This window comes from Natator depressus, chromosome 20 (assembly GCF_965152275.1).
Source record: "Natator depressus isolate rNatDep1 chromosome 20, rNatDep2.hap1, whole genome shotgun sequence".
Lineage (NCBI taxonomy): Eukaryota > Metazoa > Chordata > Testudines > Cheloniidae > Natator > Natator depressus.
In genome coordinates this window covers 27,426,421-27,453,680 of record NC_134253.1, presented here as the reverse complement: position 1 = coordinate 27,453,680, position 27,260 = coordinate 27,426,421, and the positions used below count along the sequence as shown (strand labels likewise).

Here is a 27,260-nt window from a genome sequence, read left to right as displayed (position 1 = left end):
CACCTTTCCTAAATATGAGCAGGCTGCTCATCTGGTTTCTCTTGGGTTTTTAGACACACACAGTTATAGCAAGTCCTTTCTCTTTCATCTGGATCTGGTACCAGCAATACTGATTGTAGTTAAGCTTCATGGGTAGCAGCACCCTCCTTCCCTCAGTTAGTAAGATATATCCATTCTCTAAACCTAGGAAACCCTAGGAAGCCAATGAACTCCAGTGACAGATATTCACCCAGAATATATTAGTTAGGATGCTGCCTTTTGCTAACTTTTAGCCTCACTTTTCTCTTTTATACCTGGTGGTTCAAGTGGTGTTAGGATTACTCTCTCCTTCACTGCTTGCTTAGTTGCCCATTCAGTCATTACCATGTCCCAAAAGGAGGACTCCTTGAGTTCCAGGTCTCACACTTATACATGCATCACAGGAAAATAAGCTCACTGAGAAACTTACCATCTAAACCTTTGGCTTCAATCTGATCTGGAGGAGATTTCGATGCAGTACTCAGAAGAGGATCAAGGTATTTAGTCTCCACAGGGACAGAATCTGGGTTAAAATCTCCAGAGCAGAACTTCACCATGTTCTTGCCCAGCATCCCATTCACTTCAGATATTGCTGCAACACACAACTACCTCGGTTACAACAAGCACAATACTCTGGGCCACAACAACAACATTGCCAGTACTGACTCTTATTCTTTCTTTGCATCTAAGAAGACATCTGCAATGCCAAGACCAGAAAAGCCAGAGACTTAATTGAAATACTGAGATACCTATCCAAGTAATGATTAAATTACCATGACCTTGGTGTCCTAGATCCAACATGAGACCTTACTGCAAATTTAGGCAAAATTATCTTTTTATCCATTTTTGTCGCATGAGCTGCAGTTCAGCAGTCTAGAAGGATTTCAAGGCCAATGGTTCAAAGACACATTCAGAATCCCCGAATTAGATGTTAATAAACTGTGGAAGAAAGTTTAGTTCAACAGCAATATAATGCACCGTGTCCAATATAAAGAACAGCGTCCATAAACTTAAACTCATTGTATAGAGCAGCGGTTCTGAAATGAATTTGTGCAGCGGCTGCATGTGCAGCCACTGCAAATTCACAATGGCTGCAGATTTTGACAGTCAAAATTATACTAGTGACACTCTAATCATGTTATTTGGAAGTGTCATGTAAATAAAATAATAAATCTTTTCAATGTAAAGAGTACGTACTATTAATACCACAAAAGTTACACAGTTATTACAAAGTATGTCAAAGTATTTTTTTAAAAAGTTTGTTGCTGCATGCCCCCAAAAGTTGTGGAGGCCACATACGAAGTCCTTGGTGCTGCACTTGAGAATCACTGGCGTAGAGGACACACAATGTGAAGTTAACCAGAGATTATAAAACACAACAGGACAAGAAATGAATAAACCTAACATTACAGCAGTATATATGCCCAATGGCCTCTGATGGGATGTTAGATGGGGTGGGATCTGAGTTACTACAGAGAATTCTTTCCTGGATGTCTGGCTGGTGAGTCTTGCTCACATGCTCAGGGTTTAGCTGATCGCTTTTATTTGAAGTCAGGAAGGAATTTTCCTCCAGGGCAGATTGGCAGAGGCCCTGAGGGTTTTTCGCCTTCCTCTCCAGCGTGGGGCACAGGTCACTTGCTTGAGGATTCTCTGCACTCAAGTCATTAAACCACGATTTGAGGACTTGAATACTTCAGACATAGGTTAGGGGTTTGTTACAGGAGTGGGTGGGTGAGATTCTGTGGCCTGCACTGTGCAGGAGGTCAGACTAGACGATCATAATGGTCCCTTCTGACCTTAAAGTCTATGATTTTATGATACAGATAACCTTCCTTTTCTGTGTGCACAGATGCAGAGCTCCTGGAGTGGGGAGTTTCTAATCCTCTTTACAGCTCCAAGGAGACCACACCTGACTAATGAACTCAGACGTGGGCAACTCAATACTAGGAAGACACTGACATAAGAGCAGAAGTAATATTTGTAGCTTCCCACAATAGTTCTCCTATCCATCATATTACAGACTTCTCTCCCTTTAGTAACTGATCAGCAGTGACTCAGTTTTCCCATTCTGTTCCCAGTGAAACCCAAATGAGGGAGGAAACATGCCCTAAGTCAGGGGTGTCCAACCCGAGCCTGAGGAGCCAGAATTTACCAATGTACATTGCCAAAGAGCCACAGTAATACGTTAGCATCCCCCCATCAACTCCCCCCAACCCCCTGCTCCCAATGCCTCCTGCCCACCGGCAGCCCTGCCGATCAGCGCCTCCCCGTCCCTCCCCGCACCTCCTGATCAGCTGTTTCATGGCATGCAGGAGGTTTGGGGGGGATAGGGAAGGAGCGAGGGCACGGCAGGCTCAGGGGAGGGTGCAGGAAGGGATGGAGTCGGGGCAGGGCCTGTGGCAAAGCCAGGGGTTGGGCAGTGAGTACCCCACAGCACATTGGAAAGTTTGCGCCTGTAGCTCCAGCCCCGGAGTCAGTGCCTATACAAGGAGCCGCATATTAACTTCTGAAGAGCCGCATGTGGCTCCGGAGCCACAGGTTGGCCACCCCTGCCCTAAGTCCTTACTCAGAACTACTCCTAATTTCGGTGAGAACTTGCCTCAATCAGGACTAAGTAAGAACTTCAGGAGTTAGTCCTTAATGTGTGCCAACTCTCAGGTGTCTCACCTGCAGCCAGCTCTCCTCCAAAGATCACAGCCTTTGCCCCTGAGGTTGTCACACAGTAAACCAGAGAATCCAGACGCAAATTGAAGTTAATGAGAGCTGCCTCAATACCAACTTTTGCCATTCCAAGCCAGAGGCCCACGAACTCGGGACGGCTCTCCATGAAGATGGCAATGACATCACCCAGACGGAACCCCTGCTGGTAGAAGAAGTTAGCCACGGCATTGGAATACTCATCCAGCTGCTGGAATGTCCATTTCTCATCATTGGACTCATAGATCAGAGCCACTTTGTCAGGGTGCCTGCGGACAACATCGTGGAAGATCTTTGGAATAGTGTTTTTGGCTCGCTGATGCTTTCGCAACTCATACTTGACACGTATCAGCACTGAGAGACCACTGCAGCAAGGAGAGGAAAGTCATAATTCCAGCAGAAAGTACAACACCCCTCAAATAGTTTAACATACAATCTGATAAAAAGAAAAGGAGTACTTGTGGCACCTTAGAGACTAACCAATTTATTTGAGCATAAGCTTTCGGGAGCTACAGCTCACTTCATCAGATGCATATTGTGGAAAGTGTAGAAGATCTTTTACACACACAAAGCATGAAAAAATACCTCCCCCCACCCCACTCTCCTGCTGGCAATAGCTTATCTAAAGTGATCACTCTCCTTACAATGTGTATGATAATCAAGTTGGGCCATTTACAGCACAAATCCAGGGTTTAACAAGAACGTTGGGGGGGGGGGGAGGAAAAAACAAGGGGAAATAGGTTACCTTGCATAATGACTTAGCCACTCCCAGTCTCTATTCAAGCCTAAGTTAATTGGGAGTGGCTAAGTCATTATGCAAGGTAACCTATTTCCCCTTGTTTTTTCCTCCCCCCCCAACGTTCTTGTTAAACCCTGGATTTGTGCTGGAAATGGCCCAACTTGATTATCATACACATTGTAAGGAGAGTGATCACCTTAGATAAGCTATTGCCAGCAGGAGAGTGGGGTGGGGGGAGGTATTTTTTCATGCTTTGTGTGTATAAAAGATCTTCTACACTTTCCACAGTATGCATCCGATGAAGTGAGCTGTAGCTCACGAAAGCTTATGCTCAAATAAATTGGCTAGTCTCTAAGGTGCCACAAGTACTCCTTTTCTTTTTGCAAATACAGACTAACACGGCTGTTACTCTGAAACCATACAATCTGATATATTTTAACTCATGCTTCTACACTGCCGTATGCAACTTGACAATTTCACTCACTTACCAGGGAAAAAAAAAATTTTCCCTGAAGAGTCGGGAGCCCCAATCTATTAATTTCTGCAGAATCTAAGGCTTGATGTTAAATAAAGCAAGTTTATTTCTAGCCCTTATAGTTCAGCACTTCCAAATGTGACCCAGTGCAGTGCCATGTTCCTACGGTTCCTGGGCCTCTGCTGCCCCCAGGGCTTCTCCTGCAACTTCAGAGTGAAGTGAATAGACTCTAATCAGAGAGACAAGATGGGAGAGGTAATATCTTTTATTGGACCAACTTCTGTTGGTGAGAGAGACAACCTTTCAAGCTTACACGGCTCTTCCTCAGGTCTGGGAAACATACAGAGTTTCATAGCTAAACACAAGGTGGAACAGTTTGTTTAGCATAAGTAGTTAACACACTTCAAGGGACCTTTCAAGATGAAGTGGCCAGTTAACACCTTTCCAGTCATGGAAGGGAAGTGTGGGGGGGAGGGGGGAGGTGTCAGTTGATTATATATTGTTGTAATAAATCATAAATCCTGTGTGTCTATTGAGTCCAGGATTTCTGGTGTCTAGCGGAGTAAAGAATTTAAGTTCCCAGGCTCCTCTTTTGTAGGTGTTGTGCAGGTTTCCTTTGAGGATGAGGACTGAGAGTTCAGTGCATTAAAATGCCCCAACAATTACAATGTGGGTGAAATGAGAAATCACTACACTCTGGAATGAACTCAGAGAAAAATTATAAAAGACAAACACCATATCATCTATAGGTGAACACTTTTCACAAAGCTATCACTCTATATCTGACCTCTCAGTCCTCATCTAGTGATGGCAAAAATCTAGTGAGCCATGAAATATCCTTACAAAATTAGGAGGATGCATAACAGCACAAAATAAAAATCTCTGTTGGTTACTTAGCTGATGGGAACAGATTATATATTTATACACCAGTTTTATTTGACCTCAAGCCTCAAGACTTCTTGGGTCTGACTTGTCTATTTCTCTTTGTTATTCTGGATGCCAATAAAGTGGGAGATTTTTATCAGGATAAACACTGAGGCTACCTCTACACTACAGACTTACAGCTGTGCCGCTATAAGGTCTCCCCGTAGCCACTTTTTGACGGCAGGAGAGAGCTCTCCTGCCAGTATAATTAAACCAACCCCAACGAGCAGCCTTCTGCCTTCATAGTACTGTTCACACCAGCACTTTTGTCAGTGAAACTTATGTCAGTCAGGGGTGTGTTTTTTCACACCCTTGACCAACAAAAGTTTTGCTGACAAAAGTGCTAGTGTAGGCAAAGCATGAGTTCATAGTAGAACTCTATAGTTTCTCTCAGAGATGCCTCCGGATCCTAAAGCCAATCTTCCAAAAAGAAAGAAAAAAAACACACATTCCACGGAGGAGTCTGACTCATAGGCTATTGGCCTGAGCCAGCTAAAGCACTGTTCTCTAATTGAAAGTCTGGACCACTGCTGTCCCACACAGAACGATTGCTGGCTATATTTCTATTATGTTGGAGAGACAGAGAGCACCACAGCCAGCCTCTTTAGACACTTAGATACACACAGACCCCCCACACACAATCCACAGCAAAGTTAATTTGAATACCTTAACCAAATAAAAAAAAGACATATTGACAGAAGACATGGATGAGACGACATTACAGATCCTTATTTTAAGGATTTCATTTAGGGGGACTAGAAAACAGGAAGCTTGCTTGCTTTCTCAACAAGGAAATAATTGCAAATACATTTTGTTTTAGAACAACTCTTGCTTCCCATAACATGCTTTGCAATGTCCTAGTGTTATGGTATCTGCTCAGTAATTTGCAGATCCTGTGGGAACACATAAAAGTATTTCCATAATTCCATAAAGAAAGTTTAAAAACAAAACCACAGCTTGGACATGTAGCATTAACTCATAATCTGAGCTTTAACAGAACAGAGGCAGACTTCCCATGTAGAAAAGCCATACAATTGTGATTGGGGATGTTGTTTCTTGTCAGAGAAAAGCCTCCAGTGTATTGCTCTTCGTATGCAATCTTCTTACCATTCAGACCCCTAAACTGTTCCAGGAATGGTGGTGAAAGATGAATCATAGAATATCAGGGTTGGAAGGGACCTCAGGAGGTCATCTAGTCCAACCCCCTACTCAAAGCAGGACCAATCCCCAATTAAATCATCCCAGCCAGGGCTTTGTCAAGCCTGACCTTAAAAACTTCTAAGGAAGGAGATTCTACCACCTCCCTAGGTAACACATTCCAGTGTTTCACCACTCTCTTGGTGAAAAAGTTTTTCCTAATATCCAACCTAAACCTCCCCCACTGCAACTTGAGGCCATTACTCCTTGTCCTGTCCTCTTCTACCACTGAGAATAGTCTAGAACCATCCTCTCTGGAACCACCTCTCAGGTAGTTGAAAGTAGCTATCAAATCCCCCCTCATTCTTCTCTTCTGCAGACTAAACAGTCCCAGTTCCCTCAGCCTCTTCTCATAAGTCATGTGTTCCAGTCCCCTAATCATTTTTGTTGCCCTTCGCTGGACTCTCTCCAATTTATCCACATCCTTCTTGTAGTGTGGGGCCCAAAACTGGACACAGTACTCCAGATGAGGCCTCACCAATGTCGAATAGAGGGGAACAATCACGTCCCTCGATCTGCTCGCTATGCCCCTACTTATACATCCCAAAATGCCATTGGCCTTCTTGGCAACAAGGGCACACTGCTGACTCATATCCAGCTTCTTGTCCACTGTCACCCCTAGGTCCTTTTCCGCAGAACTGCTGCCTAGCCATTCGGTCCCTAGTCTGTAGCGGTGCATTGGGTTCTTCCGTCCTAAGTGCAGGACCCTGCACTTATCCTTATATTGAACCTCATCAGATTTCTTTTGGCCCAATCCTTCAATTTGTCTAGGTCCCTCTGTATCCTATCCCTGCCCTCCAGCATATCTACCACTCCTCCTAGTTTAGTATCATCCGCAAATTTGCTGAGGGTGCAATCCACACCATCCTCCAGATCATTTATGAAGATATTGAACAAAACCGGCCCCAGGACCGACCCCTGGGGCACTCCACTTGACACCGGCTGCCAACTAGACATGGAGCCATTGATCACTACCCGTTGAGCCCGACAATCTAGCCAACTTTCTACCCACCTTATAGTGCATTCATCCAGCCCATACTTCTTTAACTTGCTGACAAGAATACTGTGGGAGACCGTGTCAAAAGCTTTGCTAAAGTCAAGAAACAATACATCCACTGCTTTCCCTTCATCCACAGAACCAGTAATCTCATCATAGAAGGCGATTAGATTAGTCAGGCATGACCGTCCCTTGGTGAATCCATGCTGACTGTTCCTGATCACTTTCCTCTCATGTAAGTGCTTCAGGATTGATTCTTTGAGGACCTGCTCCATGATTTTTCCGGGGACTGAGGTGAGGCTGACTGGCCTGTAGTTCCCAGGATCCTCCTCCTTCCCTTTTTTAAAGATTGGCACTACATTAGCCTTTTTCCAGTCATCCGGGACTTCCCCCGTTCGCCACAAGTTTTCAAAGATAATGGCCAATGGCTCTGCAATCACAGCCGCCAATTCCTTTAGCACTCTCGGATGCAACTCGTCCGGCCCCATGGACTTGTGCACGTCCAGCTTTTCTAAATAGTCCCTAACCACCTCTTTCTCCACTGAGGGCTGGCCATCTACTCCCCATGCTGTGATGCCCAGCGCAGCAGTCTGGGAGCTGACCTTGTTCGTGAAGACAGAGGCAAAAAAAGCATTGAGTACATTAGCTTTTTCCACATCCTCTGTCAAGATGGTCTCTTGATGCTGCCAAATGAAGACTGTGAGGGAGGGAGAGGATAAAACAATAGCCTACAAATAACTGGAGGAAGCAAACACTAAAGGGGGGGAGGGAAGAGATTGTTTGATGATTTATGAGGGAGCTTATCTAGAAGTTAATGGATAAAATGAACAGAGGAAAAATTTAGGCAGAGTAACTGAAAATCTACAGACTGTGAAATCTACTAGACCTTGGAATAGTCTCTCAAGGATGTCTCTCTCAAGGAATAGTCTCTCAAGGAAAGGAGTGGTCTTTTCTGATTTCTCTAGTTTCTATTACATCGGTGGGCACGAAAGCTTATGCTCTAATAAATTTGTTCGTCTCTAAGGTGCCGTAAGTACTCCTGTTTTTTTTGCAGATACAGACTAACATGGCTGCTACTCTGAAACATTTCCTAAAATGTAACTCTGGATTCTTCACACTTATATTGTTTTGTTTCTGTTGAAGACTCTCATGGTTTGTCTCAATTTCTATACTTATTGTAATTTCTCAATAGGCAGAGAATTAAATATGCTAACATACTACCATAGCATCAACACCCAAATGAGAATACCCACCTGGACCCTGCTTTCCTAAAGGGGAGGAAGGTGGTGGCTGTATTTTCTCTACCATCAAATAGGAAATAGTTGTGCAACAGGAGTTTGCAAGAAGCCCCAAAAAGTTGAAAGGTAATTTATTACCAACACTGTAAAAGCCTTACATCCCCATGACTGTCAACAGCAGGAACCCTGGTCAGCAAAGCCGTAGGATGGAGGAAGGGGTTGTTTTAGAAACAAGCTGCAGGCATTTTGTGAGACTGAGCTGGCCTTTCATGGTGACCCTATACTGAGTTGTGCCAGAGACAGAACAGAAGAGCCTTTTCACTTGTTAGCTACCCTTTTCACATTCTGAAGGGGCTTTATTCTCTCTATTTATTTTCTGCCATTATTCCTCACTTGCCATGCAATCAGGAGGAAACAGTCCTTCAAAAGTCCAGTGACAGCCACAGTAAAGCTAGGCAGTCTCTGGTGATCACAAAAGCCCTAAATCCTTTAGCACAAAGGAGTTCCCTCATAGAAGCCCAAGAGGCACAGAACTAAGTGAGACACTAATTAGAGTGTCTCTGGCTGCCCCAGGAGGTAGGGGAGAGACTAGAGACTGATGTATGAATCACAAATTATTATTTTTACAATCTATTAACTTAATATTGACTGACTGTCCCTTTAACTTTAGCAAGAACAAGATATTTTGCTTCTGTAACACTTTCCACACACTTTAAAAAATGTTTTACAAACCTGGTTACATTTCACAATCAGAACATTTCCTTAGGGCAAGTCCTCATTTTGAGCCATTCAACTTATCTGTGTTTCTAGATAAACTAAGGTTTCAGAGTAGCAACCGTGTTAGTCTGTATTCGCAAAAAGAAAAGGAGTACTTGTGGCACCTTAGAGACTAACAAATTTATTTGAGCATAAGCTTTCGTGAGCTACAGCTCACTTCATCGGATGCATTCAATGGAAAATACAGTGGGGAGATTTATATACATAGAGAACATGAAACAATGGGTGCTACCATACACACTGTAACCAGAAAGAAAAGGAGTACTTGTGGCACCTTAGAGACTAACAAATTTATTTGAGCAAAAGCTTATGCTCAAATAAATTTGTTAGTCTCTAAGGTGCCACAAGTACTCCTTTTCTTTTTGCGAATACAGACTAACAGGGCTGCTACTCTGAAAACTGTAACCAGAGTGATCACTTAAGGTAAGCTATTACCAGCAGGAGAGCGGGGGATGGGGGGCAGGGGTAACCTTTTGTAGTGATAATCAAGGTGGGCCGTTTCCAGCAGTTGACAAGAACGTCTGAGGAACAGTGCGGGGGAAGGGGGGGAATGATAAATATGGGGAAATAGTTTTACTTTGTGTAATGACCCATCCACTCCCAGTCTCTATTCAAGCCTAAGTTAATTGTATCCAGTTTGCAAATTAATTCCAATTCAGCAGGCTCTCGTTGGACTCTGTTTCTGAAGTTTTTTTGTTGAAGTATTGCCACTTTTAGGTCTGTAATCGAGTGACCAGAGAGATTGAAGTGTTCTCCAACTGGTTTTTGAATGTTCTAATTCTTGACATCTGATTTGTGTCCATTTATTCTTTTACATAGAGTCTGTCCAGTTTGACCAATGTACATGGCAGAGGGGCATTGCTGGCACATGATGGCATATATCACATTGGTAGATGTGCAGGTGAACGAGCCTCTGATGGTGTGGCTGATGTGATTAGGCCCTATGATGGTGTCCCCTGAATAGATACGTGGACACAGTTGGCAATGGGCTTTGTTGCAAGGATAGGTTCCTGGGTTAGTGGTTCTGTTGTGTGGTTGCTGGTGAGTATTGCTTCAGGTTGGGGGGCTGTCTGTAAGCAAGGACTGGCCTGTCTCCCAAGATCTGTGAGAGTGATGGGTCGTCCTTCAGGATAGGTTGTAGATCCCTGATGATGCGCTGGAAAGGTTCTAGTTGGGGGCTGAAGGTGATGGCTCGTGGCGTTCTGTTATTTTCTTTGTTGGGCCTGTCCTGTAGTAGGTGACTTCTGGGTACGCTTCTGGCTCTGTCAATCTGTTTCTTCACTTCAGCAGAGTCCAAGGAGAGCCTGCTGAATTGGAATCAATTTGCAAACTGGATACAATTAACTTAGGCTTGAATAGAGACTGGGAGTGGATGGGTCATTACACAAAGTAAAGCTATTTCCCCATGTTTATCCCCCACCCCCCCACCCCCCCCCCACACACACACACACACAGTTCCTCAGAGTTCTTGTCAACTGCTGGAAATGGCCCACCTTGATTATCACTACAAAAGGTTCCCCACCCCCGCTGGTAATAGCTCACCTTAAGTGATCTCTGGTTACAGTGTGTATGGTAACACCCATTGTTTCATGTTCTCTATGTATATAAATCTCCCCACTGTATTTTCCACTGAATGCAAATTAAACCTTGAAACATTCAAACTTAATGACACAAAACCAATTTATTATAAGTTCTTACTGCAAGCACCTTTCCTAACATTTCAGGAATTATAAGGTGGAAAGGTTTCAGCTAGGGTCCAGGAACATTATAGTCTCCGTAGGTATGTTTCCAACACTCTAGGTCATAATTCCCCTGCTATGCTGCTAATGCAAGTTGTTAGAGTTGAAATAGATACAGAGTTATTATAGTAGTGAAAGGTTATTTTATGGAAACACAAAACCAACACATTACAGAATAAGATTAAGGCCCACAAAGCAATACTTACAAGAGATCCCTCAGAGCTGTCTTAAAGATGATACGGAGAAACCTCCATCCTCCGCTGCCAATGTAAACACCCAATGTGGCTGCCAGACTCCATGACCAGGGCACACCAAAAAAACGCATAAGCCCAAGCGAGCCCAGGGAAGCAGTGCAAACCCCAATCATGTGCATTCTAGAAAGAAAGAGAAGTTTAAATATGATCACTGCCAGACTCGATCCAGACCCCCTAACTGACCACAAACAAAAGTGCAGAGATACATCCCAGAAAGCAGATGCACAGAGCACTGTTCCCTCTAAGCTGTGCACGTGTGCGCGCACACTCAGATCCTAAACCCTGCGCACACAGCGAAACACCAAGCACACAAAAAATGAAATACTACATTGGAGCCAGGCCAAAATATCATTTACGGGCGACTTGACAGTGTTCAAAAGTTTTTTGTTCTAGCTACTACTAGATTCTACTAGCTGGCAAGGGGGGGGAAAGGAAAGGAGGTTAAATTTCCTTTTTTCTAAGTATTTAAAAATTACATTTATAAAATAACATGGTGTAAAACTATCATCACAAATTGCAAATAAAAACTTTTTAAATGCATAAGCATTTTACTCGCTTGGGCACATCTGCCTCATGGTGCACAAATTTGAACTCTGCTTCAAAAATTTGCACAAATTTTTTCCACACACAGCCCCGGTTACCTGCTGCGGTGCGGGCGGACCTCCTCACGCCCCCCGCCCAGCTCCCCTCCGCTCCGCCTCCATGGGCCTGAGCGTGAAGCCGCCACTTGCTTCTCAGCCCCACCCCCAGCTTCCCGCACGAACAGCTGATTTGCAGGAAGCCAGGAGTGGGGGGGCGGAGAAGCAGAGCGGAGCGGGGCGGTGCGTTCAGGGGAGGAGGCGGAAGCGAAGCGGAGGTGAGCTGGGGCCGGGTGCGGGGCTGCCAGTAGGCGCTCTGCACCCACCAAATTCTCCCCGTGGGGGCTCGAGCCCCAGAGCACCCACAGAGTTAGTGCCTAAGGGGCCACTTTTGATGTGATCAGTGGGGGGAGCGGCCGCTCCCCCTGCTCCTCCCTAGCTCCTAGGAGCCAGAGGGACCTGCCGGATGCTTCCTGGGAGCTGCCCCAGGTAAGCACCACTGGGACTCCCCACCTCGCCCCCCTGGCAGGTCCCTCTGGCTCTTAGGGGCAGGGTGGGGTGGGCATCCACTACGGTGGCCCACGAGACCCTCCTGCCCAGTTCTGGGGGCAGTCAGGGGATGGGGTGGATGGGGCAGGGGTCCCAGGTGGGGGGCGTCAAGGAACGTGGGGGGTTGGATGGGGCAGGAGTCCCGGGGGGGGCGGGGGCGGGCCACGACCCCTTTGTGCGGTGAGGAGGGAACCAGTTGTTAAGATTTTGGCAGCTCATCACTGGTCACAGGCCAAAATTATTACAACCCAGAACAGCTTTGAAATAGCAGTTTTCCAAACTAAATGAGGACATTTTGATACAGAATCTGGATTTAATTATATTTATTTCAATTACCAAAAAGACAAAAAATCATCCATCAAACAAAATATTTTCTATGTGTCTAAAACTTGGTAAAAGTGGATGGCTTAAATGTATACCCCAAATTAAAAAACACAGTAAAAGAACTAAAAGAGAGCCAGCGTGGCTTATCAACCATGTAAAAGAAGCAGTGAGAGAGAAAAAGGCTTCTTTTAAAAAGTGGAAGTCAAATCCTAGTGAGATAAATAGAAAGGCACATAAACACTGCCAAATTAAATGTAAAAATGTAATAAGAAAAGCCAAAAAGGAGTTTGAAGAACAGCTAGCCAAAAACTCAAAAGGTAATAACAAAATGTTTTTTAAGTACATCAGAAGCAGGAAGCCTGCTAAACAACCAGTGCGGCCCCTGGACGATCGAGATACAAAAGGAGCACTTAAAGACGATAAAGTCATCACGGAGAAACTAAATGAATTCTTTGCTTCAGTCTTCACAGCTGAAGATGTTAGGGAGAGTCCCAAACCTGAGCCATCTTTTATAAGTGACAAATCTGAGGAATTGTCACAGACTGAAGTGTCACTAGAGGAGGTTTTGGAATTAATTGACAAACTTAACAGTAACAAGTCACTGGGACCAGATGGCATTCACCCAAGAGTTCTGAAAGAACTCAATTGTGAAATTCTGGAACTATTAACTATGATTTGTAACCTGTCCTTTAAATTAGCTACTGTACCCAATGACTGGAAGATAGCAAATGTAACGCCAGTATTTAAGAAGGGCTCTAGAGGTGATCCTGGCAATTACAGACCAGTAAGTCTAACGTCAGTACTGGGCAAATTAGTTGAAACAATAGTAAAGAATAAAATTATCAGACACATAGAAGAACATAAACTGTTGTGCAAAAGTCAACATGGTTTCTGTAAAGGGAGGTCATGTCTTACTAATCTATTAGAGTTCTTTGAGGGGGTCAACAAACATGTTGGATCCAAGGGGGATCCCAGTGGACATAGTGTATTTAGATTTCCAGAAAGCCAAGGTCCCTCACCAAAGGCTGTTCCATAAATTAAGTTGTCATGGGATAAGAGGGAAGATCCTTTCATGGATTGAGAACTAGTTAAAAGAGAGGGAAAAAAAGGTTTAGGAATAAACGGTAAATTTTCAGTATGGAGAGGGGTAACTAGTGGTTCCCCAAGGGTCTGTCCTAAGACCAATCCTATTCAACCCATTCATAAATGATCTGGAGAAAGGGGTAAACAGTGAGGTGGCAAAGTTTGCAGATGATACTAAACTGCTCAAGACAGTTAAGACTAGGGGTCTCAAACATGAGGCCCACTGGGCTACTTCCCGCGGCCCGCCAAGCAGCCCGCACCCCCGGGCCTACTTCCAGGCCAGGGGTGGGCAAACTACAGCCTGCAGGCCGAATCCGGCCTGCGTGATTGCCCCCCGTGGTCCCGCCAGCCCCGCGCTGCTCCCTGAAGCGGCCGGCACAACGTCCCTGCAGCGGGGTGGGGGGGGAGGGGCTCCTTGCATTGCCATGGCTTCCAGGCACCGCCCCCCGCATCTCCCATTGGCCGGGAACAGGGAACCATGGCCAATGGGAACTTCGGGGGAGGTACCTGGAGGAGCAGCAAGGCAGAGCACGGAGCCTTGTGCCCTCGCAGGGACATGGTTCCGGCTGCTTCCAGGAGCAGACCAGCGCAGGGGCCGGGGTCCAGGGCAGGCTCCCTGCCTGCCTGCCTGCCCTGGTCCCAGTGCGTGCCGCTGCCACCCCGGAGCCCACACCCCAAACTCCTCCTGCACCCCACACCCCAACTCCCTGCCCTGAGTCCCCTGCACCCCAACCCCCGCCGCACTCCGCACCCCTCCTGCACCCCAACCCCATGCTCTGAGCCCCCCGCCACACCCTTCACCCTGACCCCCTGCTGCACCCCAAACCCCTGCCCTGAGCCCCCTGCCACACCCCACACCTCTCCTGCACCCCCTGGGGGCGGGGAGGGGGCAGAGTTAGGGTGGGGACTTCAGGGAAGGGGTTGGAATGGGGGCAGGGAAGGGGTGGGAAGAGGCGGGGCCTCATGGAAGGGGTGGGGGTCAGTGATGTGGCCCTTGGGCCAATGCACTAGTCCTCATGTGGCCCTCATGCTCATTTGAGTTTGAGACCCCTGGTTAAGACCAAAGCAGACTGTGAAGAACTTCAAAAAGATCTCACAAAACTAAGTGACTGGGCAACAAAATGGCAAATGAAATTTAATGTGGATAAATGTAAAGTAATGCACATTGGAAAAAATAACCCCAACTATACATACAATATGATGGGGGCTAATTTAGCTACAACTAATCAGGAAAAAGATCTTGGAGTCATTGTGGATAGTACTCTGAAGACGTCCACGCAGTGTGCAGCAGTGGTCAAAAAAGGAAACGGGATGTTAGGAATCATTTAAAAAGGGATAGAGAATAAGACGGAGTATATCTTATTGCCGTTATATAAATCCATGAAACACCCACATCTTGAATACTGCGTACAGATGTGGTCCCCTCATCTCAAAAAAGATAGACTGGCATTAGAAAAGGTTCAGAAAAGGGCAACTAAAATGATTAGGGGGTTGGAACGGGTCCCATACGAGGAGAGATTAAAGAGGCCAGGACTTTTCAGCTTGGAAAAGAGGAGACTAAGGGGGGGTATAATAGAGGTCTATAAAATCATGAGTGGTGTGGAGAAAGTGAATAAGGAAAATTTATTTACTTGTTCCCATAATATAAGAACTAGGGGCCACCAAATGAAATTAATGGGTAGCAGGTTTAAAACAAATAAAAGGACATTCTTCTTCACTCAGCAGACAGTCAACCTGCGGAACTCCTTGCCTGAGGAGGTTGTGACGGCTAGGACTATAACAGGGTTTAAAAGAGAACTGGATAAATTCATGGAGGTTAAGTCCATTAATGGCTATTAGCCAGGATGGGTAAGGAAGGGTGTCCCTAGCCCCTGTTTGTCAGAGGGTGGAGATGGATGGCAGGAGAGAGATCACTTGATCATTACCTGTTAGGTTCACTCCCTCTGGGGCACCTGGCATTGGCCACTGTCGGTAGACAGGATACTGGGCTGGATGGACCTTTGGTCTGACCCAGTATGGCCATTCTTATGTTCTTATGCTATTAGTCAATGAATTTGGGATGGGATTGGTGTGCCTATCATCTTGTGATGAAGGAGTCTCAGAAACATGTCTATCTTAGAGTTTTATATTGCCACCCACTACTATAGTAACTGAGCACCTTTCATGTGAAGACAATAGCAACAGCAAAATCCCTATTAGACTCCATGGAATCTCTCGCACTTCTCCCTTCTCAAGGTAAAAACTCTGCTTGAGGTAGGATTTTTGTGAGTTTTTTTTTTAGATTTTATGAATTTCCACTATATATTGATGGCAAGCGTTTACGTAAGAATGACCATACTGGGTCAGACCAATGGCCCATCTAGCCCAGTATCCTATCTTCCGACAGTAGCCAATGCCAGGTGCTTCAGAGTGGATGAACAGAACAGGCAATCATCAAGTGATCCAGCTATTGGATAGAAAGCAGTGTCAGAGTTGCAAGTATCCTCCTTATAGTGAAAAAGCACTAGGAACTTTTGTAGTACCAGGAATAGGGGTATAAAAATCCTATTGTAGCACCCATCCCATCCCCCAGTGCAGATGAGGAGCAGGGATGTGCATTATTTCCACCACGGGGTGGGCGGGGGGCAGGCGGGTGCAGGGAAAGTTTCCAGCATCTGCATGAGGCAGAGTAAGAGGGACATGTGAGAAAAATCCTCTCCAGTGCCAATGGGAAACATCATCCAGACATTCACGTGGCTGCTTACACTATTCCAGGATGCTTCTTGCCCATCATAGGTATTGGTCTAATCCCTAGTATGGTCCACTCCTCACAAGTACCCCAGTCACTGCCCTAGACCATTCAGGCATCTTACCACCCTCTCCGAGACACCACATGGGATCTCTCAGACTTCACACCCAGAAACTATGCCTCCCAACCCTCCCCACATCCACCACTGCGTCAGCCCTTTCAGGTTATATCCCCCGTCCCCAAGGGGTATGTCAGCACCCCTCAAATCTCACATACCTCTAGACATCATGCCAGCCCTACTCCTTCACAATCTCAAACCCCATCCATGCACCCTGCCACTATGTTAGGGCCCTCCCACACTTTCCCTCCTAAAATCATGTCAGTTGGATTACTGAGCCTACCCCCATACTCCATTCCCTAGGGACCATGCCAAACCCCAACCCTCAAACTCAAACCCCTCCAGACCCACAGAGCCACCCACCCACCCAGGCACACCATGTCCAGACCCACAGAGCCAGCCCTAAAGAAACTGCCACTTCTCCCTGATCTCGACCCCCACCCACTACTGTATCAACTACAGTGCCCAGGCCCCTGACATTTACCCACTGTCCCTAGGTCAGCCCAACAACCTCTACCCCCAAACCTGTACCCGCCACCCCCGGGGCAGCCCCGCCACCTTATCCCCGGCCCTGTGCCAGCCCCCCCGACATCCACCCGCCGCCCCCGGGGCAGCCCCGCCACCTTATCCCCGGCCCTGTGCCAGCCCCCCCGACATCCACCCGCCGCCCCCGGGGCAGCCCCGCCACCTTATCCCCAGCCCTGTGCCAGCCCCCCCGACATCCACCCGCCGCCCCCGGGGCAGCCCCACCACCTTATCCCCAGCCCTGTGCCAGCCCCCCCGACATCCACCCGCCGCCCCCGGGGCAGCCCCACCACCTTATCCCCGGCCCTGTGCCAGCCCCCCCGACATCCACCCGCCGTCCCCAACCCGGGGGACACCGCGCTCACCCGAACCTTTGCCGAGCTCCGACTCCCCCCCGCTGCCTGGTCACACTCCGGCGCCGTCCGCCCCCGCGGCAGCCGCAGCCCCGCCCCGGAAACAGCCTGAGCTCCGCCCGCGAAGGGCGGCCCCGAGAGGAGCACAGCCAGACCATAGAGAGGGCGGCTAGAGTGGCTGGTGAGGGGGCATAGAGAGCCGCAGGAAAAAGCCGCGGGCCGAGCGAGCTCAGGGACGGGAGGAGCACAAAGAGCCGGGGGAGGAGAATGGGGATAGAGGGGCCGGAAGGAGGAGCATGGAGAGCCGAGGGAAGGGGATAGAGGAGCTGGAGGGGAAAACAAAGAGCCAGAGGAGGGGGGAACATAGTGAGCCTGGGGTGGGGGTTAGTGGGGCTGCAAGGAGGGGATAGAGAGGTTGGAGGAAGGAGCATGGGGAGGGATAGAGCGGTTGGAGGGAGGAGCATAGAGAGCTGGCGTGGTGGGGGATAGAAGGGCTTAAGGGAGGAGCATGGAGAGCTAGGGGCGAGGATAGAGGTTGGAGGGAGGAGCATGGGGAGGGGATAGAAGGGCTGGAGGGAGGAACATAGAGAACTGGCATGGTAGGGGATAGAGAGGTTGCAGGGAGGAGCTTGGGGAGGGGCTAGAGTAGTGATCTCCAACTTTTTACTCCCAAAATCACTTTTTGAATTTAAGGGCAACCCTCAATCTATTCCACCCCTTCCCTGAAGCCCCTCCACACTCGCTCCAACCCCCTCTCTCCATCACTTGCTCTCCCTTACCCTCACTCACTTTCACCAGGCTGGCGGAGGAGGGGGTGCAGGCTCTGAGCTGGAACCAAGGGGTTTGCAGTGTGGGAGGGGGCTCTGGGATGAGCCTGGGGCAGGGGTTTGGAGAGCAGGAGGGGGCTCTGGGCTGGGGCAGAGTGTTCGGGTGCAGGAGTGGGTGGTGGTGCTCGCTCTGGGAGGGAGGTCAGCGCTTGGGGTGCAGGAGGGAGTTTGGGGTGCTGGCTCCTGGAGGGGGCTCAGGGCTGGTTTGGGGTGCTGGGTCTGGGAGGCTGACCCTAAGGCTGACTTCCTGCCTACCCCATCCACACGCCGCTACTGGAAGGGGCCAATACACCCCTTGGGGGGAGGGAGGAACAGCACGTGGCTCCGCACACTACCCCTCTCTGCAAGCACTGCCTCCGCAGGTCCCACTGGCCACAGCTCCCCGTTCCCGACCAATGGGAGCTGCGGGGGCAGTGCTTGCAGGCAGGAGCAGTGTGTGGATGGAGACCCCTGTCACCCCGGCTGCGGGGCTGCGCTGGCTGCTTCAGGGAGCGGTGTGGGGCCGGGGCAGGCAGGGAGCCTCTCTTAGCAGCAGCCCCGCTGCACTGCGGGAGACCATGATCGACTGGGAGATCCTCTAGGATCGACCCATCAGTGACCACTGGGATAGAGGGACTGGAAGGAGGAGCATAGAGGGGCTGGAGGGAGAAGGGGTTGAAATGAGGAGCACAGAGAACCTGGTGGGCGGGGCTGGAGGGAGGCCCATACAGGGGCGAGCTGGGATAGCGTTTTTGGTTTTCCTGGGTCAGGCCTTTCTGCTGGAAATGGCACTTGCTCCAGACATACTGCAGCAGCCCTTCCCCTTGGCCTAGCTCTACAGGCCTGTGTACAGGCATTTGGCAGGGCCCAAAGCTAATGCAGAGCAGAGGTGCATCATGCGCTTCTGGTGGGCACCCCAAACTGGTGATGCACATAGCAAACAATGGGACCGTTTCCAAAGGTGACTGAAATAATCCAGAACAGAGTTACAGCTAGGAAAACAAAAAAGCTTAAAACATTTTGTGGGCTGTGTATTTGTGGTGAGTTTAGGTGTTCCCCTTATCAGATTCCCCCAGAGCTACACTGATTCCCTTTCATTCTCAAACACAAAATATATGAATATGCAGAGCTCATAGGACAAGATTCTGATATCAAAATGGAATAAATGAAGAGTAATTCCATCTAAATTAGTGACTTTACTTCTGAGTTACACAGATATAATTGCATTCAGAATCTGGTCTGTGGGGGATTTCCTTTTTTTGTTTAAAAATGGGTGTAACGATGCTGCCTCTGGTGGGACACAACTGAGAGTATCAATTCAGGACAAATTGCTTAGAGCAGGGCAGTTACAGCCCAAGGCTGGGTTTCCTTTACCATTAAGGCACACCGAACCAGCCAAACAGAGAGGACTTCGGTCTCACCCCACTGGCTAACCATAAGTACAAGCAGTTCCCTTAGACACTCCAGTTTCCCAGTATCACCACCAGTGCCACTTGTTATGGGGATAAATGGTAATGAAAACCAATACCCCAGTAAAAGAAAAAAAAGCGTTCTCCGGATCCCAAAGGACCAAGCCCCAGACCCAGGTCAATATACAAGTCAGATCTTACTGACAAATCATGCTGTTGCCAGTCCTTTAGAATCTAAAATCTAAAGGTTTATGCATAAAAGAAATATAGATGAGAGCTAAAATTGATTGTGCTTTCTTTGTTCCAACCACAAACTGTTGTAGCCAGCATTGCAAGGTATTTACATGCCAGATATGCTAACCCTTCGTATGCCCCTTCGTGCTTTGGCCACTATTCCAGAGGGTATGCTTCCATGCTGATGACGCTTGTTAAAAAAAATTATGCGTTAATTAAATTTGTGACTGAACTCCTTGGGGGAGAATTGTATGTCTCCTGTTCTGTGTTTTATCCGCATTCTGCCATATATTCCATGTTATAGCAGTCTCTGATGATGACCCAGCATGTTCATTTTAAGAACATTTTCACTGCAGATCTGACAACATGCAAAGAAGATACCAATGTGAGATTTCTAGAGATAGCTACAGCATTTGACCCAACATTTAAGAATCTGAAATGCCTTCCAAAATGTGAGAGGGACCAGGTGTGGAGCATGCTTTTTAAAAGAACAACACTTAGCAGAAACTAAAGAACCCAAACCACCAAAAAAGAAAATCAACATTCTGCTGCTGGCATCTGACTCGGATGGTGAAAATGAACATCCAGCTTTGGATTGTTATTGAGCAGAACCCATCATCAGCATGGACACATGTCCTCTGGAATGGTGGTTGAAGCATGAAGGGACATATGAATCTTTAGCGCATCTGGCATGTAAATATCTTGCAATGCCGGCTACAACAATGCCCTGTGAATGCTTGTTCTCACTTTCAGGTGACGTAAACAAGAAGCGGGCAGCATTGTCTCCTGAACATGTAAACACACTTGTTTGTCTGAGCGATTGGCTGAACAAGAAGTAGGACTGAGTGGACTTGTAGGCTCTAAAGTTTATCATTGTTTTATTTTGAATGCAGTTATTTTTTGTGCATAATTCTACATTTGTAAGTTCAACTTTCATGATAAAGAGATTGCACTACAGTACTTGTATTAAGTGAACTGAAAAATACTATTTCTTATTTTTACAGTGCAAATATTTATAATAAAAAAATAAAGTGAGCACTGTACACTTTGTATTCTGTGTTGAAATTGAAATATATTTGAAAATGTGGAAAACATCCAACAATATTTAAATAAATGATATTCTATTGTTTAACAGTGCGATTAATCACAATTGGTTTCTTTAATCACTTGACAGCCCTAACTGTATGTATTAAACAGTATTTGAAAATCAGTTATTTTTACCTGCCAAATCTTGAGTCTAGGGTTCTTTGTTTTCCTGCCAGAACAACTGATATCATAATCACCTAAAACAAACATTTCTCTGCAGTTCCACCTCTACTTTAGGTGTTTGTGATCTCAGTAGCAAGAGCAACAACTCTGAGGTCAAGATTTTGCAAGTGGATATAAAACAGATTCTCTAATATTTTATTTTACGAGGTATTAAACTCCATATATCTTTGGCATAAGCTTATCATATAGCACTGAACACAGCTGGAGCTTACCTATTATATACAATATTGTATAAACTTATTAGGCTAGCATGTTATTGATTTGAGATCTTAAAACAGTTTTTCATGTTAATACTAATTCCTCTTTAAAGATCATGAGCATAGTGGACCCAAACTCTTTTTTCTCTTTTTAAATAGAGAATTTTTCTGTCCTCTTGAAGAGAGGATATATGCAAGTACAGTTGACAGAAATCAGATTCGCAAAAGCAATGCACAGGGTTGTCACTGAATATCTTCATTTAAGAATATCCTCAGTGGCATACCAGAGATTGTAAAGATGCTCCCCTTCTCTCCTGCTTCCTTTAGCAACAACCATCCCCCCATCCTGCTTTCCTACCAGGGAATTGTTACAGCTTGTACCAATGACAGATCCTGGTGCATTTCTGTGATCGTTTAACAGCTGCTCTGAATGGCCCCACAGGAGCAGGTCAACAGTTTAAGATGATTAAAGAAGTCTTTGTAGAGTTTGATGCGTCAGATACTATTAATAGGCTGGGAGATGAAGCACAACAGGAAGACTATTGGATTTACTGTAAACCCAGGCAGAGCCTAAGCAGCAGCAGGACTGGTGCATTTTCAGACAGCATTGTGAAGGGAACAGTATGTAGAAGGAATGATCTTACTGACAAACTCCTGGAGGCAAACAAATTTCATGAGGGGACGTTACAGGGTGGAGGTTCCCTGAAGAGGCTGTGCAATCTTTCCTCACACTGAATTCCCAGACATAGGGATGGAATCCTGCCTTCATTGCAAAAGAGTCTCAAATTGATCAGTTGTAATTACTTATTAACTAACCTTTTATCAGCCTGATCTCCTAGGCTTAGCTAGCCATGGTTTCCCTTTTCATTGGGAAGATCCTGATTACAAACAACAAGGACTGTGATGAAGTGGACACTGAGAGTGAACTTAGCCAGAGACTGGATAACAAAGTGATGCTGCTGTATTTTGGATCTGGTGAATGCACTCGATGCCAGGAGTTTTCACCTGTCCTCAAAGATTTCTTTGTGAGACTCACTGATGAATTTTATGTGGAAAGGGCTTCCCAGCTGGTCCTGGTATACGTGTCTCAGGATGAGACAGAGGAGAAGCAAGAAAAGTTCCTGAAGACTATGCCCAAAAGGTGGCTGTTCTTACCCTTCCAGGATGAGTTCAAAAGGTAAGATCTTAATAAACCAACAAGACAGATAATTTAATCTAATCAGACACAGATAACAGTTCACAACAGACACACAGATGATAACATAGTACTTTGCACTTATCTAGCACTCTTTATCTGCAGAAGGAGTTGGGTCCCCATTATTATAGATGGAGAAACTGAAGCTCAGCAAGGGGAAGTGAGTTGTCTAAGGCCACACAGTGAGTCAAAGGGGCATACGAATTAGAAATCAGGAGTTCTGACTTCCAGTCCCAAGATCACACTGCTAGATCCAGCTGTCCCTAGGTTGAGGTTTCAGATTCACGGTAGCACATGTATTTTAAAAGTCTGTTTGGTGGATTATTATTGGCAATCTTTGTGAAAGGAGTGAGTTTTAAGGGTGGCTTGAACAAAGAGTGGGGAGAGATTCCAGTCGTACAAGAGGGAAAAGAATACAAAGTGGGTGTGATGAGAAGGGAGGCTTTGGAGAAATATAGACAGCAGGAATAAATAAAGCTGGATCAGCATCAGTGCAGTTTGTCTACAACAAACTCTTCTCTGTGAGAACCAGTATTGTCCAAAGGACTTAACATCAGAGTACATTGATTCTATTCTTATCTCTGCCACTGGCTTGCTGTGTGGTCTTCGCCAAGTTTTTCAACCCTCCTGCCTATTTGTTGCTTTGCAAAATGGAGATAATACTGTACTTTATCATTTTGCAAAGCTCATTGTTACCTGGGTGAAGTGAGCTAGGTATGTACAGGGAGCTAGATAAGTACAAAGTGTTTTGTTATAGTTGTTTTTAAGCAGTTTTTTGATATATTCCTAAGGAGTCAGAGCCATAAAGGCTCATCTAGTGCTGTGATTTCCAGATCCTGAAAGCTTTGTTACAATTGGTGTTTTCTGGCAATCTGGATACTGAGTGTTTTGTGTTCTTTTACAGTGCCTGTTTATTTCTTGCTCTTAAAAGGATCCAACAGAGTGATTGTCCCACCGGGCTGCTTGTGAGACACTAGAAAACATGTAAAGCAAAATATTGTACCCACATTAGTGGCAGAATAAGCAGCAATGTAAATAGTAGTTGATTTTGAATGCTCCCTGCCCACTTGACAATAAACCTGAGCATGTTACAGCTTAAACGCTTCCTATGAATCTTAACTATTTAGTTCTTACTTCCCTCTGTGTGGCGGGTCATTGAAATTAGCCCCATTTGCTGGCACAGAGAGGGGAAGTGACCTGCTCAAGTCTGTACACAGAGTCATTATGAGAAGTAGGACAAGAAAGCAGGATTTCTAGCTCACGTCCAGTTCATAGACCCACTCCCATGTTGCCCATAAGGGTCAGGAGTGTTTTCCTTCCCAGAGAAGATACTGTACACATCATGCAATTAATCACCTAAAAAGGAGGTTTGGAAACTCGCCCCACAATGCGGTAGCAGGAGGGGCAGCAGCAGCATGGATATCCCCAGCAGCATGGATATCCCCAGCACTCTTCCCCTCAGAAGGGATATAATGTCTTCAGTGGCTTGCCATGGAGCTCTGGGCTTTGTGATTTAAGGTTTCTTCCCTTGTTGATTTCCAGGGAGCTGGAGTTGAGGTTTGCTGTGTCCAACACACCTGTAGTGGTGGTGCTGAAGCCAAGCGGGGAGGTGATTGCTGGGAATGCTGTGGAGGAGATCAGGTGCTTGGGCACTGCCTGTTTCAAGAACTGGCAAGAGGCCGCTGAGCTAGTTGACAGGAGCTTTCTCTTGGCAGAGGACTTTGATGACTTGGCCAAGAGGAGCATCACCGATCCCATCCGCCGCCTCAAGTACAAGCTGGACAAGAAGAAAAGGAAAAAGAAGGAGAAAGAGGAAGTGCTCTGGCCTGATATGGAATTATGAAGTTACAGCAGTACATACATTTGCTAGGCTTTTGGTTATCCTGAAACAGGAGCCTAGAGACTCGCTGTCAAAACTCTCCAGACTCAAGGGGGTAGCTTTACTGGAGCACAAGTTAGTATAGACATTTGTATCTTCACAAAGTCTCAGGATCTCAGTGGCAACTGGAGGATTCTGAACAGGGAACAACATGTGGCTGGGGAGGTGAGATAGCCATGCCAGGATTAAAGATGCAGCCTGAGGAGAGGTTTCAGAGTGGTAGCCATGTTAGTCTGTATCAGCAAAAAGAACGAGGAGTACTTGTGGCACCTTAGAGACTAACAAATTTATTTGAGCATAAGCTTTTGTGAGCTAAAGCCCACTTCATCAGATGCATGCAGGAGAGAATAGGCATTTCCTTTTCCTCACTGACATCTATTCATATAATAATAGGTCTGTTTATATTATAACGGGGACATTATTGGACAGAAATGCCCCAGAGAACATTTCCTCCTGTTCTCACACTCTCTTTTTTCCCTTTATTGCCTAGAGAGTTTCTGTTAGCAGCAAGCACATTAATGACAGTCTGGCTGTATCAGCTCTAACATTTTGATTTCTTGACCTCAAGAATCTAAACCTGCCTTAGTGAAAGTCTCACACTGAGATCTCAGCCATTCATTTACCTAGAAATTAGCCAGAAAATGAACTACTACAGAACAGCAGACTGGCTTTCAGAAATACTGCTCTGCACAATAAAGCAATTGGTAATTCACCAAAAAAAGTGAGGAAGACATATTAATGTTTAAAAACAATAGTGTATATATGGATTGCTATTAATGTGTTATGCACAGACCACTAAAAGGACTATGAACCAAATCCTCCTGTGAAACAGGTGAACTGACCAACACATTTTACTTGTTATGGACCCAGGTGATACTGGTGTGAGTGACAGTTTCTGATTCACCTTGCATATCACTGGTAACATTATGCAGTTTAAAGTTCTAGAACATGTTAATTTCAGTGCTGCTGAATGGATTTTTTCGCCACCATCACTGTTTGATTTTTATGTTCAGTGATGCTGATGCACCCCTATGGGGCTATGTGAAATAATAAATAAACCATAGTTTTAGTCTCTAATCTGTGTTGCCATCTACTGGTAGTAAGTAGCAATTGCTGAATACCTGTCTGTCACAAATGAGGGCATGATTGACAATTTACAATCATTTTAGCATCTTTTAGGCAACTCCTTTTACTCTTTTGTGCTAACTAGAACCTCATTCAAAATTGAGGCATTTCATTACTATGGGTCTAATAAGGGATTAGAAACTACTTTTCTTTTTTTGCCACAGGAGCAACTAGGACTGAATCCTGTTTTAGTTAGCCCATGATTTAACAAGGCACAGTCTCAAGGAAGCCTGCAGTGAGGGATCTTTGACTGCCCCTTTCCAAATTACTACCTGTGGCCTCACTCATTAACTACCCAGGTTGAATTAAAATAGTTTTGTATGTAGGCAATTGCTTTAGACAGCTAGGCTAATAAATAACCTAGTCCCTATTATCTCAGTTCTAATACATAGGATAACTCAAGACTTCAGCAGCTGAGTCAGCAGAGAGAATGGACACAACTCCAGTCCTGCTATCTGGTTGCACCCATAACTCCAACTGCTCGGAAATCAAGCCACTTAGATAGCTGTGTAAATAAAAACTTAGGTGCCTAAATTTAGGCATCAGTGTTTGAAAATTTTGGCCTAAGTGACCTGACCACAATAAACTCATGGAAGAGCAGGGAATAGAACCCAGTAATCTTGCATTTCAGTCCCCTGATTTTATATTCTTAAATTGCCCAGCAGGCCAGTTTAAATAGCCTGAATGAATAAATGAAAGAACTGAAAGAAGGTGTGTTTCTAGTGAAGACAGAGAGAGGCATAAGGCAGGACCAGCCTGTTCAACTTGTTTTCTCTTTTAATCCTCCCTCTATTTACCTAGCAAGGCTGGCAGGTAGAAGGGAAAAGGGGGAGGAAAAATGTAAACTGAATGGCTGCAAGGGGTGCCACCCTCAGCTCTAACACTATGCAAGTCCTGCCTGGTCTGTAAAAGGAGTGTATCTGTAGACTTGCTATATTTCTGATACTCTAGGATACAAAGAGGAAAATAATGAAACAGAATATCATGTGGGTTTTGATATTCTGTGTAAATGACCTGTTGCATCTTATTATTTCTCAACTGTCTGGTCATCAGCAGGGTCAGAGTATCTCACAAAATGTATCTGAAAAGGAAACCATTTCAAAGTGTGATTAAAGGTTACTTGAGAGAACAGTATGTTCAGCATCCAGTTCACTGTCTTTGGGACATTTTCTGTGTTCTGTACAGCACTTTGGTGCTTAATAAATAGATAAAAATAAAAACATTTGGGATGAAGTAGCTTTGGGATGAGAGATACTGGACTTCCTGATCCACTCCAAGTCTCAGATAAAGCAATGTACCAAGTTACTTAGGTCACTGTACAACAATACAACGGGTGATTATACCAATATAATTTTAAACCCCTCTAAATTAAAAATCAAGACACAAAAATATTACTGTATGGGAGGAGGAAAAGGATAATGGTTTTATACACAGCCCACACCTACCTATCTAAAGACTGCCAGTATTAGTGTTATGGCTACTAATTAGCATCCATAGTGCTTCCCATTCTCCAAGCATTGTGATGCTATTGAAAGGACACTCTCCACTTGAATTCATGTCAGCTTAAAAAAATAGTAAAAAACATTTTCAAGTGCTGTACCGACTCATGACTCCCTCTGCTAATTTTTGCAGTTTTACAATCATATTTTCCAATGTTTCTTTCCTTTGTTACTGTTTGAAAAATGCACAAGTACAACTATACAATGGAAATGGAACAACTATACAAAAGAAAAGTGAACCTGACAAAAGGCAAAGTGCTGGCATGCTGACAAAGAGAATCATTTGTTTGCTCTAACCTTTTTCTCTTACAGGCTCTGAGGAGTTACTTGTGAC

General features: G+C 45.7%; 2 protein-coding genes across 5 annotated transcripts in view; one reads left to right on the top strand and one right to left on the bottom strand.

Moving 5' to 3' along the window:
- The window catches only part of SLC27A1 (solute carrier family 27 member 1), a 33,100-nt gene extending 15,614 nt beyond the window's left edge, over nt 1-17,486 (bottom strand). For 2 of the 4 annotated variants that reach the window (XM_074934880.1, XM_074934883.1), the window contains exons 1-4: nt 17,326-17,486; nt 11,008-11,175; nt 2,686-3,080; nt 449-610 (exon numbers count right to left, since the gene is read on the bottom strand). In XM_074934880.1, coding sequence (XP_074790981.1) covers nt 449-610; nt 2,686-3,080; nt 11,008-11,175; nt 17,326-17,471 — 871 coding nt within the window. In that variant the 5' untranslated portion in view covers nt 17,472-17,486. Of the gene's footprint in view, nt 1-448; nt 611-2,685; nt 3,081-7,062; nt 7,222-11,007; nt 11,176-17,325 lie in introns of those variants that run through there. The other 2 variants (XM_074934881.1, XM_074934884.1) reach the window with 2 other exon arrangements.
- A 4,509-nt stretch (nt 17,487-21,995) lies between these two features.
- On the top strand, nt 21,996-25,016 carry NXNL1 (nucleoredoxin like 1). Its single transcript, XM_074934879.1, has 2 exons — nt 21,996-22,405; nt 23,966-25,016. Exons 1-2 carry the CDS (start codon nt 22,080-22,082, stop codon nt 24,264-24,266), a joined length of 627 nt encoding a protein of 208 aa, XP_074790980.1. The 5' UTR covers nt 21,996-22,079; the 3' UTR covers nt 24,267-25,016.
- Nucleotides 25,017-27,260: the final 2,244 nt, after the last annotated feature.